This window comes from Cuculus canorus, chromosome 15, assembly GCF_017976375.1.
Source record: "Cuculus canorus isolate bCucCan1 chromosome 15, bCucCan1.pri, whole genome shotgun sequence".
NCBI classification, from domain to species: Eukaryota; Metazoa; Chordata; class Aves; order Cuculiformes; family Cuculidae; genus Cuculus; species Cuculus canorus.
This window is the reverse complement of record NC_071415.1, coordinates 14,399,221-14,416,528: the sequence shown is the minus strand read 5'-3', so window position 1 is coordinate 14,416,528 and position 17,308 is coordinate 14,399,221. Positions and strand designations below refer to the sequence as shown.

The following is a 17,308-nucleotide window of genomic DNA, read 5'->3' as shown; positions in this document are numbered from 1 at the left end:
GCTGTTTAAAAATTGATCTGATGGCTCGACTTTTTTTGTGGGCTAATGCATAATGCACTGCAGTACTTGGAGATCTTGAACATTCATTGGGTTTTGAAGTGAGGTCCATTTCAGGCAGGTGTTTTATTGCATTGTGTTATTTGCAGAAGTGTTGAAATAAGCTCCTAAGTGTTCTTTTCAGTTAAATGTGTTAACTGTGGTATGGAATTTTGTCAGCTGTAACGTGCTCCTGTATTCTTTATTTATAGTTGTTTTTTTTTAAATCTGAGCTGCCAAAGCCCCGTAAGGGAAAACTGTATTTAGAAATGCTGATGTTTCTTTGAGGAGTGGCATTCTGAACAGACTGAGCAAGTTCTGAACATCCCTGTGGCTTAAGCATTAAGGTCAAAGAGCCAGAAACTATAGAAGTCTGTTGTTAGTGAAGGACTTTTCAGGTGAGCACTACTACCTTTAGGAAAAATACTGTAGGTTCTGGCAAGGTGAGCCTTACTTTTCTTTGTTATTTCTATGTTACATTGCTAAATGTGCTGAAAGAAGTAGGAAGGAATCTAGTCTTCACGTATGTGGTAGTTCTCACTGGACAGGGAGTTGTGTATAAATTCTGCCAGAAAGCAGAGTGGATTTTATTTGATAAACTAATGTGTACCTCGAAGCTTCATGCGTTGCTCTTCAGCTTTATTGGTTGTTCAGCCGGCTCATTTAGCAAGTTCTGTTCAACGTTGCATTAAAATCTCGTAGTGATGTTGTAAAAAGAATTGCTGTTTTGGATCACATTGCTTCCCAGACTGAGAGATGTGGGTTGGGAAGAGTGGTCTCTGCTCCGCTCCTCTAACCTGATGTCAGCTATGGGAAGAAAATGTCTTTGGTCTGCGTGGAAGGCTGTATTGCAGTGCTGTTCCCTGTCTGTGTGGGAACGCACATTGTCCAAGTTCAGCTGTGCTGACTGAAGATGTTACTGCTTCCAACTGATTGGTTCAATTCCAGTCTGTTATAGAGAACTTGTATGAGTAGGTCAGCTGGAAGATTTGAGTCATTGGAAACCTCTGCCAGGGGCCTTCTGCTGAACCGAGAAGGAATGGACTGCTTGAATCAAGTGGATGGAGCCCAGTGGCCTACCTAGTTTGTGATCCGAGAGAGATCTATACACGTTCTGGACAAAAATGATCAAAGCATTCCTAAAATTTTGAGAGAAGCTTTTTCTAACGTAGAGGCAGAATTCTGGCAATGAACCAGTGACCTGTCCTGTCCACAATGAAATGAGGGATAATTAATGAACCTGGGGTTAAAAGAATTTTAAAAACAAACAACTAGAGCCCCAATGCCTCTCTACAAAACAAATAAACCAAACACCGGCCAAAAGTTATTATCTAATCTCAGTTTTAAATTGTCTTGACAAAGAATTAAACAGAGGAAGAAGTTTATAACTTGGATTACATACCGTCCTGTGACTTTCTGCAGTGTGCTGCACATGACTTTAAACAGCACTGATGTTCAAGTAAACTCTCACATGCCTGCTTGAATCCTTGACTTATAAAGGATGAGTAACTTTCCAGTTGGATAACCCAGTGTGTAGACAGAGGATGGGCAAAGTTAATGTTTTTTTGTGCCATTTTTCTGCTTATTTACTTTTTTCGTAAGTCCGCTATGCATTTATGGGAGACGGTAGAGCCTATTGGCTGCTTCTGAATGATAAAAGCATTTTGCTCTCAAAACAGGGCATGCTATTTTGTTTTTTTGTAAAGGAGTGTGTTTGGAGTAAGGAAAGTGAAAGATTAGTTTTCTCTCACCCTTGCTAAACATGTTCTTAATACTTATTTAAGTATGGCATATTTTAGCCGTCAAATCTTTTAAATATTACAAAGTGAATAATGTACTGTTTTCCAGCACGTACTTAAATGTAAACTGGTTTTAAGATGCTGTACACCATGTACATCTTTATTTTTGCTTGTGAGAAATGTGTTATTTTGTTCACCCAAAATTGACGATTCAGTTTCAAGACAAGATCTGTTTAAATCCTGTGCTTTTAGTTACTCACAAATGGTCCACTTAGAAAATTAAGGGAAACTACTTGTTTCTTGTCCTGTCAGGAAGAGCTTTTAAGAACTTGAGATATTTTTTTCAAACCTTCAGAAATATTTTTGTGAAACAACTGGCACACCTCCGGTAAGATAAAATGTGCAGTTTAGTTATTACGTGAGATGAAACGAACATATTGCTTGGTGAAAAACGCGTGGCTTGTGTCCTTTGCAAGTTTTACATGTATTTCACCATGGCTAAAATTGACTTCTGTTTCCTTTGGAAATGTATGAAATGTCAACACGTACCCTTTTGTTTTTTCTTGGATTTAATTTTGTATTTTGCAACAGTAAGAGAAGAATTTTTCAGAGTAGATGTTACTGCCAAGTATAATCACATGGAAATAGGTACCTAAACTCATCTTTAAAATATGAGATTTGGCCTTGAGATGCTTCCAGAAGCTTCTTGAAAATGAATCTTGAGTCCTCAGCTTTGTATTGTAGAGCTGCAGCGGGCGGGTGGAAGTGGGGCTGGGGCAGGATTGTGTCCAGTTTCACACCGTATGTGATCTGAACACGTACTTGTCATTTAGGCTGACTGTGTCCCTGTTTGGATGTCAGATAAACACGCACTTGGCAAAGATCAGCTCTCTGCTCTTAAGGGAAACCTTTCAGTCTTGAGGAGAAATTTGGAATATCTCAGTGCAGCGCAGTCTGAAATTTCCTAAGAGGGGTGTATTTCTCGATGGACGATTGCTCAGAGCTATGAATGAATCTTAACCTGTAGAAATGCAGAGGACTTTGCTTTCTGAGTTCTATTTGACATAACGGCTTCTGTAATTCTGTTTAAGATCAGTCGTTTTATCCGGTGTGTCATTCCTAATGGGATTCATAAATAGCCAAATCTGCATGATCTAAGGAACCTCTCCTGGAATGACTGTACTTGTGGGTAGAGCTTATCCAGCAGCCCATACGTCCAAATTCTTATAACACAGGTTGGTTCATTAGATAAAGTCAATGAATATGAAAGTTTTCTCCGTACTGAGAGAAAGTTGTCAAGTAGATAGGTGCAGTGTTTCATTTGCTTGAACTGATACAATACTATTAGAAGGCTTTTTGATGAAATTAATTCCTTCCTGCTAAGTTTTCAGTGATATTTCATGTTTTTCCTCCCCTAAGACAGGCAATATTTGCAGCATGAAAGGATTAGTACTGCTAAATAAAGTATTTAAATGCTTTCAGATATCAATTAAAGCAGGCTTTTAAAATAATCTAATATGTATATATCCCTCATGAAGAAATGATAAATTAGTCGGTGACTGACAGAGGTACAAATGCAGCCGTGAATTTGCACTGCTGTAATTACTTTCTTTTAATATCAGATAGTATGTGATTAAATACCTGTGAGAAAATTAAATTTACCTGATGAATGGGTGTAGGATGAAGGTTAAGCTATTGTGAGAGCTGATACTGAGATGATTGTAGGAAAATATTACTTTGTTTAATTTATTTTGTTTCAAGAGATTTCACTTCATAAATTTAGACTGCCTTTTTTCCCCCCCCAAATAGTTATCTTATTTGGTTGATTAACAGTGAGTACAACTGTTATCTGCCAAGAGGTAGCTTGGAGACTACTACATTGGTTTTATTGTACCACAAGTTAATTAAATTCCATTAAAGTTTCAGGGCCTTCAGGTTGCTGAAGTTCTAACAAGACGTCTGCTTCCTTTAGTAGGTTTGGGACTACTGCCGTCTTCCGTTTGGTCCTCTCATTAATTTGAGGGTAGTAGATGTCAGTGAAAACCATCCTTAACTTAAGTAACTTCTCAAAGCTAAGGTCTTTGCAGAACGTTTTGAACTAATACTTTCAGGAACATGTAGATATTATTTCTGTACGTTCAAGTTTCTGTTAAGTCAGATCGTGACCAGGGAACTTATACTAGTGTAAGTTCTGTTAAAGTTTTGTTTGAGGCCAATATTTTTACTTTATCCTTGTATTTAGCAGACTGTTTATATTGATATTTACTTGTGCTTTACTGTCATTAAGGTTGAATGTAGTAAGTCCAAACATGTATAGTAGAATTTGATTCTAAACTGTGGTTTTATTTAGATGTGTGGGAGGGAAATGGATGAGGTTGAAGAGAGTGTAGAGTCCAGTAAACTCTCTTTCCAGAGGTGTCTGGGTTTTTTGTGGTTTGGGTTTTTTTTTGTTTGTTTTTGGGGGTTGGCTGGTTGTTTTGTTAAAGAAAAAAATGAAAAAGCAAAAAAGCTTCTTAAGAGCAAGACACTACCATGTCTTGGGGATAATTTGTGAAAGCATTTGCATATCAAAATAAAAGAAAGGATGAGGGAATTTTTATCTTAATACTATCAAGGAAAGATATGGAATAATTGACCGAAGTTAATTTTACTAAGCAAACCCATAGTATTATAGGAAGAACACATTAAGTGTAAATCTGTCATGTGTGTTTGCAACCAAATGATGTTGGGTCATTAAGTTTTGTCAGAATGAAGCGTGCATGAAATGAACTGCTTGATACTTGTACTCCATCCCTTGAGAAGAGAGGAGCCCGAAGTTATGCAGAGACTTCTACAAGCATGTGAGAAAGTACTTTATGGCACCTTTATTTTTTAATATAATCTGTTTGTTTATCAGGACAAGCAACCCATTGGTATAAATTTTGTGCTAGTGATTCAGTGGATGAGTTCAGCATTTTAGTCAGTGACTGAAGTCTTTAATCAATCTCATGAATTTTTTTTTTTTTTGCTATTTTGTTTGTGAGTAGATTGAATAAAGGTCATTTATGCAACTAATAGGCAGGTCCCTAAAACAGCATAAATCGCTTCATCTTTACTTGATCATTTGAAGATGGCATCATTCACAGAGATCTTTTTCAAACAGTGAAATTGGCCAGCCATCCTTTATGATAATTTACTATCGTTTATGATAATTTATGCTGTTTAATGTTTTCTAGGCAGCACAGCAAATAATTGAACTTCAAGAAGCAGCCCAAATAAATGCAGGATTGCAACCAACTAATCTGGGGAGAAACAACAGCTTACATGATATGAAGACTGTTGTAAAGACTTGGAGGAACAGGTTACCTATTGTCTCAGATGATTTATCCCACTGGAGCAGCATTTTCATGTGGAGGCAACATCATTACCAGGGTAAAACTGCCTGGTCCAGCATGCATTCATCATGTAATTTTCCAGACAACACATTGTTTGAAATAAGTCCTTGGAGGTTTTTTATTTTAACATACGAGATAGTTGTTGATTTTGACAAGTGTTTGTTTTTATTCAGTTTCCATTTAAGTGTCTCATTATTTTAAGTCATCATTTCCCATGTATTGCTTTGTAAGATACTGCTGTTTATATAATTTCATTTATGACAAACGTTTTGTTTTGTTTCTAGCCATTGTAACTGCATATGAAAATAGCTCTCAACATGATCCTAGTTCTAATAACGCTATGTTGGGAGTTCATGCTTCTGCATCGGCAATTATCCAATATGGAAAGATAGCTCGAAAACAAGGACTGGTCAACGTAGCTCTGGATATATTGAGTCGCATTCATACAATTCCAACTGTGCCCATTGTGGACTGCTTTCAGAAGATTCGCCAGCAAGTGAAGTGTTATCTTCAGCTCGCTGGAGTCATGGGCAAAAATGAGTGTATGCAGGTACGGTGACTTTATCTCTGAAGTGGGAACCTGGAGGATTACAAGGGCCATCAGATATATTGATTTAAATAGACTGCCTGTATACACAACAGGAGCTGAATTTCATTGACCATGTTATACCATGCAGAAAGTGTTGCTTTGAGTAGTGCTATTAGTCAATAGCAGTCATTGTCCTCATTGAACTGAATTCTATGAGTCTATTAGAAATTAGACAAAAAGTAAAGTTCAAAGATGTGTTTTGAAATCTTACAAGATAGAGAAATGGAAGGGAATTTGAAAATTGTATTATTTGTGATAGGAAGAAACAGCACCATTGGAAAACTAACTTAGTTTTGAGTGTCTGACTCGTGAGCGATGGATGCTGGCAAACTGAGGCGAAATTGGATGTGTTAAAAGGAAAGCAAAAACCATGACTGTAGGCAAAACCCACTGACATGATTGTAAGGTCAGCAGACTGGGACCTTAATAATAGTAATGATGATATAATACAACATAATATAGATTAATAATATAACAAAATAAACCATGATAGAAGAGACCGTCGATCACCTGGTGAATATTGTGTGTAGTGTCTGATAGTTTTGCACACGCCAGTGGAAACTTGTTGTCAGTACACAATTTCTTAAAACGAAAATTAAATACTGGAAGCTCCTGCTATTTATATTTCAAGACAATATTTTGGCTGTTGGTTTACGGCACTTTTATCTTAATAAAACATTTGATTTTAGTAGGCTTTTCTCACTAAGGCTTATGTAACAGGGTCTTGAAGTTATTGAATCAACCAACCTGAAGTACTTCACCAAGGAGATGACTGCTGAGTTTTATGCATTGAAGGGAATGTTCTTGGCACAGATTAACAAGTAAGTATGTCAGCTGGAAAAGGCACTGGTACACATCTGAGAAAAACACAGTTGAAGTATTTCAAGGGAGTATTTGAGCAGGAAAGTTTTTTAAGTGTTCTAGGAAAGAACTAGATAAAGCAAATGTTGCACTGGTTCTTTTTAAAAAAGTTTTATATTTCAAGGAGTGAAATGGGAAAATACAGGGAGAGTGGGTTTGTTTAAAGCTTTGCAGCTTAAGAAACACTTTTTTATTTCCCTAGTTCTGGGAGTACTTACTTAAACAAACTGATGTCTAACTGATGTCTTGGCATAGTTAACAAAGGGAGGTTGCTTTAAATATGTTCTTAGTGTATATATTATGTGTAAAATCAAGGGAAAAGAAGTTGTCCGTAAACTTACAGTTACCTAAAATTAGCCTGTGTCTTTGTTTCTGTCTGTTTCATTGTCATTTTGTGTATCCCATTAATAGCTGCAGCTGGTCAAGGCATAGGAAAATGTGTGGTAGCATAGTTCAGAGTGCTTAGATAAAGCTGGTATGTGATGCAATATGGAAATGCAACACTTATTTCAGATAATTTAATTGAAACAACTTGTGTGTTGGAGACATCTTGCATTGCTACAGCTGAACACATAAACGCAAGCCTTGCTTTCGCACAACTACTTTTGTCATATTTTTGCTTTAAGCCATCTTACTGTTCTGAGGGAGTTCTCTCCTTAATTCCCTAAACGAGCGTCTCAGCAGTCAACCTTCAGGTTTCAACATCTTTTAGTACGAATGCATCTTTAATGGCAGTGTTGCTACCTGTTACGTATGAGTGGAATAATTCCTCTGTCACTGCATTGTGGACAGTTACAGAAGGAAATCCATCAGGTTTTAAGCTGTTCGCTGCAACCTCACATAGCAATTTAAGTCAGAAAATGATGAATATCTTCTTCTGTGGATATAAGAAAGAATTTTAAATAGGCAGAATGCAATTACTGTGATGGAAAGTGCAGTGGGTTTTTTTTATGACCATAAGCAAGCTTAGTTTCAGTTGAGGTGCGAAGGGAAGAAAGCATACCTCCCCCCATCTCTTTAAATTGTTTTAAATTCTTGCACATAAAGGCAGCTAAATTGTCTCCATTCTTACAGGACAAAATAGGTGATGTTTTCTCTTTAAAATATGCTTCTGATGTACTTTCAATTTCTTAATCTTACTGGAAAACATACAGGCATGTTTTAGCACCGTAGCGGAGGTGAGGAATTTAGGAAGGTTACATTAGGAGCAGTGGCAGCGTTGAACCTGAGAATGTGTGACTACCGATTTCCTGTGCATCAACTAAACTGGAAGTTAAAGGTCACCTCTGCTCTTGCATCTCTCTGTGCTGCCCGTTTTGTGAGCAAGGTGATAGAACCATTTTAAAAAAAGTCATCTCGGGTGTCAAGAATGATGGATTGTAGAGAAGGAGGAAGGAACACCAACTGAAAAGTCCCCTTTTTATAAAGGGGAAGTAGTGTTACAAAGTCATCTATCAAGGCTGCTGCTGTGGTTGCCTTCAAAACCTCCATCTAGCGTGCAGAAAGCCTCTGAAAGCAAGTAATGTATTTGAGTAACGTAGAAACTAATTTATACTTTGTCAGACAAAGTTGCTTTTCTCTTAATAGTTTTGCCTTACTAGCTTGTCATTTTAATTTATCACTCTAATCCTCTGAGCTAATGTTTTCATATAAAAAAATACAGTTAATTTAAAAAAATAAGTCAAAGAAGCATTACGTTACTTTTGTAAGGTCTATTTCAATGCTTATTCTGTAAATGAGAAGTGAAGCAATTCCTGTTATTAAGGAATCTTGGAATGCGTCAAAAGTTTCAACGGTTCAGTAACGTGTATGTGAGTGTTCTCATCCTTTATTTTTATGCCTGGAAGGTTACATAGATCCAAATTATTTGTGTACGTGTATATTGGGATGAATCATACCAAATCTTTGACTAGGAACACTCGAAGAAACATAGAGAAGACTTCAGAAGCATCAAACAAATTATCTTCTATTTACTGAGAATTGTGTGATTAACCTTAATATTCCTTCACTTTTCCTGTTGGAAAATAAACTTCTGAAGCTGTGGGATTAGGAGCTGACTTTTTCCAGATAACATTGATTGTAAATGTTTTCATAATTTTTGTGAGAGAAAGTTGAGGAGGATGTAGTCCCTCCAAAAGATACCTAATGTGACATCTTCCAGTGTTGCATTTTCTTATTCCCTTTGTGGCTCAACAGAGAATCACTTTTTAGTGCTTTTGCTTCTGCTCTTCTTGTGTTACCATTCTTTCTTCTTTCTGTGGGCATCGCTTGGGTTGCAATCGCAGTACACTGGAAGGTTTTGTTTTTTCAACAACACTGGAAGGTTTTTCAGGGAGTTTCTGGAAATCTGAGACGCGTAGTTGTTTCCATTGTGAAGCATTTACCTTCATCAGTGCTGAACTTTAAGGAAAGCTGAGACAAAAGACTCATAAAGGGCCTTACAAGAGACCTTAATGTAAAAATATCATCAAGAAAATAATTGAGTATCCTGCCAGAAATCTGACTCTTACATAATTTAGTAATTTTTTATTACTATAAAACTAATATTCTTACTTGTCCCAATACAGGTCTGAAGAGGCAAACAAAGCTTTTTCTGCAGCTGTGCAAATGCATGATGTGCTAGTGAAAGCGTGGGCAATGTGGGGCGATTACCTGGAGAATATCTTTGTGAAAGAACGTCAGCTTCACCTGGGTGTGTCAGCTATTACGTGCTACCTGCACGCGTGTCGTCATCAGAATGAGAGCAAATCAAGAAAATACTTAGCAAAGGTAAAGTCTTGATGCTTCGAAAAGAATTGGAGATTCACCCCTTCAGAAAAGGCTGAATCTCCAATTAAGTGTGAAATTAGAGAAATACCGGTTATTGATGGAAAGCTTGAATTTAGGCAGAAGTGTGGTTATGTTGGGTCACTGCAGGTAACTCATCTTGGGTTTTTCTGCTACATTGAGATACTGGGGTTTTCTTTAGGTGTGGAACCTTTTTGTAGGGAAAAAGAGGATAAATTCATTCAGTATTTCTATTATATAATGCAGTGAAATATCACAGAAATGCATCAGTTGGTCCTTTAAAAAGTAGCATAATTGTCCTTTAAAAAGTAGCATAATTTATTCTAGATAAACCTTTTCTGTAAGTTTTTACTCTAATTCAAGAAAATTTCAGCCTAAAAAAGCTCTTTTGTAGTATGTGTTTCTCAGTTTGAGGATAATTAATGTCTCTTATGAAGAAAATTAAAAAAATGCATACTGTGGATGACAATTTATTTTGAATACGAAACAAACATAGGAAATCTTTTTCAGATCACACTGGCCTTGATAGCACTCTCAAGTTTATTATTCTCCCTGTCTGACTGCATAACTGTTAGTGATTTTTCCTCAGTGCTTAATATATTTGTATTTATCTTAAACTGTTGAAAAAGTATCATTAGGAGTAGACAGTTAAAATAATTGAAAACATGGAAAGAAATACTCAAGTTCTTGCATCAAAGTTTATTTATCTGAATAGGATGTTTTTAGGTTCTACAAAAATACTTCATTATCCACCCAGCCCCCAGCCAAAGAATTGGTGGAATGCAGTTATGTTTGCTTTTTCTGAGTTATTTCACAGCAAGTAGTACGCTTATGTTTATTTCTTTACATCATTTAGATGTTATTTCTAAGGGAAAAAATTATATTGTACAGGCATAATGAATCTAAGTGCTTGTGTCCAAGGCAACTTTAACACGTACAAGGACAGTATCATAGTAATAAAGAATCTGTTGGGTTTTGTGCATTGTAATGATTGATATGTCTTGAATTTCAGTGTTGAGAGATGTCTTAAAATTCTCTTTTAGGTTCTCTGGCTCCTGAGTTTTGATGACGATAAGAACACCTTGGCAGATGCAGTAGACAAGTACTGTATTGGTGTCCCACCCATTCAGTGGTTGGCCTGGATTCCACAGCTTTTGACGTGCCTGGTTGGCTCAGAGGGCAAACTTCTGCTGAACCTCATTAGTCAGGTACAGAAGATAATCACTAATTCTCTAACATCTGTAATCTTTGTTTTCAAGATGAGATACAAATATTTTTCAAAGCTAGTAAAGAAAATGCCACGCTTTAAAAGTGGTGTTCTTTGCAGCTGTCGAGTTAAAAACTAGTAATTGCTCTCTGTAAGGAGAGTATTTTAAATTTCAAAGTGAGTGTTATTCAACGAGATTAAATTCAGTGAAATTGTATGCTGTATGTGAATGACGCATTATAGCTTTCCCTCTGGAATGCTATTTATTGCATTTTTGTGAACATTATAGTACATACACATCTAGAAATATAGTTAAATGCTTGGAACGTAGGAGTCAGGATAAAGAATTGTTAGCTTTAGTGACTAAAGGGCAAACTATTTCATAAGCGCTTTGTTTATTAGACTTGATTTTAAAAAACAAGGGGCTCTGTGTCACCATTAGCAATCTTTACTGGGGCTTTGTAAATTTGCTCTTGAAATTTAACATGACACGTGATTAAACAAATACGGATAAGGCTTAGGGAGTTAAATGAAGAAGCTGACTTCCTGGATTTGTACCTCGGAACTGACATATATGAGTTTTGATTAATCTTGCTTTGGGATTTTAAGATTTTGCTGCTTATTGCTGTCTGTTCTGAAGCAGTATCTAAGAATAGGACGTATACCTGTATCTCAGTATGAAGTTGGTTTAAGCATCTCTGTAGACTTGAGGAGAATAAGTGACATTTTTCTGTTAATGTGGTTTTAGATGCTGTTTTTTTATTGATGACTGTGAACAGCGCTCAGATGTCATGGTTTCAGTGATGTTAACGGTTCATGGATTAACCTCGTCTCTATTTAAGCACGTGCACGACTTGGGAGAATTTTGATTTTTGTTCATCAAAGTTAATGTAAAACATTGGTGAACTCACATTAATGTACAGGCCAACATTTGAAGCTCTCGCATTAGCCTCTACCCCAGGGCACTCCCATGTGCCGTGCTCCACTGTTTCCTGAAAACTGGCAAAGGACAACTGTTGTTCCCTCCTTCCCTCCACTCTTGATTTTTGGGACAGGGTCGTGATGAACCACGTGGGTTCGTTCCATCTCAGAATATTCTATGATATCCAACTCCTTTTAGGTTATCCCTTATCATTGCTCTTTCAAAGCTCTAAGAATGTGTATTTTTGTAGAGAGAGAATATGTCCGTGTGTGTTTGCATGTGCATTGGTACTTGTGTATATAAATATAGATAAATATGCATGTGCATATTTATGCATCTTTCCTACCCTCTCCCCACAAAATTAAAAGGAAACTTTTGAAGAGACCGTGTGCCCAGGCAGCTTAAGAAAGCAAAGTAGCCTAAGGCTTAATTTCTGATGCATGTGGCTTGGTATTGTCTTGCAGCACCATGTGTGCTCAGCTGTCTTCTGACAACAGACAGGAAAAACTTATTTTAATGAGTTGTAGACCCTTTTTATTTGTTGATCTGTATAACATATTTAGAAGTGAGTGCCTATGTGGAAGTCCTACTGTATGTGGAGCTTAGGCTCATAAATATCGCAGATTTTTGTTGCCGTTATGTTTTGGGTCCATACAAGGAATATAAAATGAAAAATACCAGATTTTCGGTGTTACTGACTTAAAACTAAATGTTTGCAGAAGTACTGGAACCTAAAGCTTACATTCTCTTCAAATAATTTCTTCTCGACTTACAGCATGGAGCATATATGTGTTGGGTTAGTGGTCTGCCATAAACATCGTGTTACCAAACAGTTAAATGCCGTTGCAAAATTTCTACCACTTATCATACCCATTTGGATGGAGAAGGAATCCACGATCTAGTAAAATTGTGGCTGGAGAAGCCTCTAATCATGCCTTAAGATGGGCTTTAATGCGGGTAGTACTCAGACGCATCGTTTCTTTCCTTTAATAGATACTGAGGTTTACACATTTTAAAGGGGATGCTGAATGTTAATGTTGCTTTAGCTTTTTTTTTATTAGCTTAATGAAAGCCATAAAGTCTTTTTTATTTTGGAGTGAGATTGGTGTCCCCTTACATTAAGTGCCACAGTTTGGTGGAGGAAAGTTACTATCTAATGGGTCTTATTATCAAGTATCATAGGGCTCGCTGGGAATTGTGGTCTAATTTAAAGACTAACTGCTGTCATTATGTCTGTCTTCCATTATGTACATGAGGAAGATCTTTGAGCGTGCCCAGCTGGTATTCTGGCATTATGCTGTTTTCAGGTTTACTAGGTGATATGATCTGAAAGCCCTAATTAGGCAGTGCCGTAGCAGTGTATGTAGGGAGTTACCATTTCATTCTCTTTGGGTTTCTGTTACTGAAATAATCTTCAGTTTCCTCGCTTTCCATACGCTGTTATATAAAACAAAGAGTTGATTATTACTGAAGTGCGCTCATTTTCAAAGAGAAATCTGTACGTATTGATCTGATCTACAGTCAGTTTTCCTTAACTGAGAAATATGCGTATGTGTTTCTCCGAATAGGTGGGAAGGGTCTATCCCCAAGCCGTCTACTTCCCTATCAGGACCCTCTATTTGACCTTGAAGATAGAACAACGAGAGCGCTACAAAAGTGGTGAGCTCCATAATGATCACATTGATTGGGTTGTTTGTAACTTAGCTGCTATTTTGAGTTTCACCTGATTTTAGGGGGAAAATAGAAACTTTAGAAAACATATCAGCTTATCAAGGTTAAGAAAAGAAATTCTTGATCAACTTTGCATGTGCTAGTTTATTTCTGTGAACCTAAATCTACAGTTGGCTTGAGCTGGCTGTCTTGCATTTTCTTAAATAAAATATTCACCAAGAAGAGTCTTGTCTTCATTCGCTTGTCACCTTAATTATTGAGAATCGCATGTTCTTTACTGGATTTTTATCTTTAAAAATTGATGGAGAGGTAAAATGTTCTTGGGTTACAAACACAGAAGGGCATCATAATTTTATAGGCTGTTCTATTCTAATTTTGATTGGAAGTATGAACCATGAGACATTCTGTTTCTTTTCAAATGAGTCAAACTTTTAAAAATAATTCAACGAAAGATGAATTCTTATAACTCAAGTCAGGTAAATGGCTTCTTTGAATAATCTGTGCTTCTCCATAATTACTTCCTATAGTGAATTTTCAAGTAAAATGAGCACTTAAGTTTATAGAAAATAAAATCAATTTTGGCTTTGAAGGAATGTTTAGGAGGTGGGGAGAACATTAGGCAACTTGCATAACACCTTTTTTCCTCCAAGAAGAAGTCGTATTTAGAATTTTTAAATCAAAGGATTCCATGTAATTTAGTCATTCTTTTGTCCCATAAAATCTCCAGGGGATTCCAAGATTGCTACTTGAAGAACTCTCCCTCTATTCTGTATTCTGTTACGAAGTCCATTGCCTATGTAATTGCCCTTCTCACTTGGGAATCTGTTCACTAAATTTCTGCATAAAATTTTGAAGGGCACCAATTAAATAATGTCTTATTTTCTTCTGGTGCTCCTTTTGGAGGAGGAGATGTTCACATGCCGTAATACTTCACTAGCTTCATATCCGCTGACAGGAGTCTCTGTGCCAAATTCTTGGTATTGCCACTTGCGTAGTTAGTGATAACCAGTAAGATATGTTCTCAGCTGTTCTGCCCCAAACTGCTGCGCTGTTGCTGGCTTGTATCAAGTAGCGAGGGAGTCATCTGATAAAGCAAAGCTCTGTGCTTAATCACTATCTGATGTAATTGTAATGCAAGAGACCAGTTGTACGCTGCACGGTGATGTGTGTTGTTGTTATAGTATTCAGTAGGTATTACATGATCAATACTTAATGCAAATCTAAAGCAAGTTTTTATTTGATTTTTTTTCTTTTAGTTGATTTTATTTCCTACAGGCTTGTTTCAAGTTCATGAAAGGTAATTTTTATATTTTTAAATTCTCCACTTTCCAGATTCTGGGCAACAGCAGCCAAGTTCCGTTGGAAATCAGTCCCACTCTGCCTCAGATCCTGGGCCAATCAGAGCCACCGCACCAATGTGGCGCTGCAGCAGAATTATGCACATGCAGCGAGAATTACATCCAACACTTTTGTCTTCCCTGGAAGGCATTGTGGATCAGATGGTCTGGTTCAGAGAGAATTGGCATGAGGAGGTATTTAATACACCTTTATATATATATGCATCTTCTAAGGAAAAGTTAACCTCAAAATATGTATCTAGAATTACTTTTAAGCATTAAAACATAACTGTTTATTTTGATCGGTAAACTGGTGTGTTTGTAGAACTGATTGTTCCGAGTTTTAAGGTGCTTGATTATTTCTGGAGGAAGTTTCCCAAAACTGTTCATTTGATGAATGCCTCTAGGATTTAAGCCGTTGCTCATACTAACTGAAAATATATAGTCTTATGCCCAGTTTCACAGATAGCAGTTTCTGTCCTGATCTGGTGATCTGGGGCAGGTGGTGATTATTGTCCAAAGTTTAAATTTTAACAGCAAGCTGATGGACTTGCCACTCCGCTTTTATTATTCGCCTCTCAGTGTGTCAGGCTATTCTGTTCTGTCTACCTAGCAGAGTGTTTGTTTGGAGAGCATTTCTTATATCACGTTATTTTCTAATATATCACAGAATACGAAATCTAAAACTTAGCAGCTCTTGGAAGAGCAACATGTACTTTGGGACGAAGCTTTTCCCCTGCTCAGGTTGTTCAGTTGCAGTGCTAATAAAAGCCAGTCCTCTCATTCCAATTGTCTTCCTGCGGCAATTTAAAAATGCTGGTTTAAGTAAATGTTTCTGAGAGGATAATTTTACTATATAGAATGCAGCGTGGGAATAAATACTTGATGTCAAATCAGAAGGCCTAATCTTCCTGATGATTTTGTATTTTGTTTTTTAATCTTTAGGTTCTTAGACAACTGCAGCAGGGCTTGGCAAAGTGTTACTCGGTTGCCTTTGAGAAAAGTGGAGCCGTCTCAGATGCCAAAATCACCCCTCATACGCTAAATTTTGTCAAGAAGTTAGTCAGCACTTTTGGAGTAGGTCTTGAGAACGTCTCTAATGTGTCCACCATGTTTTCTAGTGCAGCCTCAGAGTCACTAGCTAGGAGAGCACAGGCAACAGCTCAAGATCCTGTGTTCCAGAAGCTAAAAGGACAGTTTACAACAGGTAAATGTTTAAAATGTATTTTTAAATGTAACTTCTAATCTCCAGAGAAATTTCCTCTCCAGTGTTCAATGGTGAAAGTGCTCTGATTTTTATTCTTCTTCCAATTACTTTTTCTGAGAGAAAATATAGAAAACAGCACCTTTCTGTCATTCACCAAACCTGAAATAGTTTGTTCCAGTCTTCTGCGGAGTAGTAAAGCTTATTCAAGTGGAAAGCAGCCCTCAACATTGAGAATGAATATGTTGTTGTATTTTTATTACCTAAAACTGTGGTCAAATTATGTATGTGTTTAAAGATAAAATAGCTATCACTTCACTTGAATATTTTTGCAGTTTGCCTGCTGTAGATGAGGGACATTAATGATCTATTTTACAGTGATGCGAGAATTTAATGAAACTGTCACCCCACAAATCCTAACTGACAATATTGTGTGAAGTCTTTCAAAACAACCCATTGCTGATGAGTAAGATTACTTTAGTGTTTTGGATAACTAGATCATAAAAATCCTATTACACGAATTTACATCATTGTTAGGTAAATTGAATCAATAACAGTAGTCAGATCTAATAAAAAGTGTACTTAAGGGAAGTAGGTTTTTCACTTCATTTGTTTTCTCTTTATCTGTGGAGTTACATGCTTAAGTATCTGATATTTATTTAAAATTCTAAGTAAAGCTTGTGTACAGTAGAGTGTGGGTTTGATATATTGAGTAAAAAGTGTTAAGGACTTGTAGCTGTCTGTGACAGAAGGTGATATTGATTAGTATCAGTGTTAGAGATTGCCAAGACTTTCAGTCTTGTGTGAATTCCAATCTAAAGTACATCAGCTTTTCCATAAAGATAATTGTAGAATTAGATGAAAATGAACATTGAAATATAATTGGGTTTTTTTTAAAACAGAATTCAAACTTATTAGTTGTTCGAAACTGAAAATATAAGTTTTTTTGTGAAGGTCTGCTTTTTTTAATCCGTTTCTGAATGTATTTGTCTCTTTACCTTACTCTGGGATGCAGATGATTCTGGCACAAGTTAGAAGCTATATTGTCTTAGCTTTTATAATGATTTAAAAAACAGTTTCCACATCAAGCTGGTTCCTCTGCAAAAATGAATCTTGCATTGAGAAGAATTCTAAGTTACATTAAGTTGCCTTAACTTAATATTTGAGGCCAACGCAGCTTCTGAGCATTTCTGGAGTTTGACAAGTAGACTGGTAGTGGGTTTTTTCCCAGCGCTTTACTGATAATGTTGTGAAAATAAGTGAGCTGATGGGAATCTTGTGAAACTAACTCGGTTAGTAGATATGACCTATATATCTTGTGCACGCTGTGTATTGCACACTGTCCTTTTTGAGCCACAACAGTCACATGTCAGCAGATAATTGAAGTCCTGAACCATATGATTCAATTTTTAATGGTTGAAGTGTACTAGGGAGGGTGATGGATGTAGAAGCATTTTGTGTGTCTTTGACATAAGCATACAGGGTAAAAAAATATATATATTTAATACCAGTTTAGACTCGTGTTTCATTTTTAATGATGGTTTATATGTCTTAACATTCCAGTTGTGGTATCATCACTTT

General features: G+C 36.7%; 1 protein-coding gene across 4 annotated transcripts in view; it reads left to right on the top strand.

Annotated features, from left to right (window-relative positions):
• Positions 1-17,308, top strand: part of TRRAP (transformation/transcription domain associated protein) — an 85,393-nt gene that overhangs the window by 55,105 nt on the left and 12,980 nt on the right. For 2 of the 4 annotated variants that reach the window (XM_054080664.1, XM_054080662.1), the window contains exons 58-65: positions 4,991-5,219; positions 5,434-5,699; positions 6,459-6,559; positions 9,167-9,368; positions 10,430-10,594; positions 13,084-13,174; positions 14,519-14,718; positions 15,469-15,730. In XM_054080664.1, the coding sequence (XP_053936639.1) occupies positions 4,991-5,219; positions 5,434-5,699; positions 6,459-6,559; positions 9,167-9,368; positions 10,430-10,594; positions 13,084-13,174; positions 14,519-14,718; positions 15,469-15,730 (1,516 nt within the window). The remainder of the gene's footprint in view (positions 1-4,990; positions 5,220-5,433; positions 5,700-6,458; positions 6,560-9,166; positions 9,369-10,429; positions 10,595-13,083; positions 13,175-14,518; positions 14,719-15,468; positions 15,731-17,308) is intronic. The other 2 variants (XM_054080666.1, XM_054080665.1) reach the window with 1 other exon arrangement.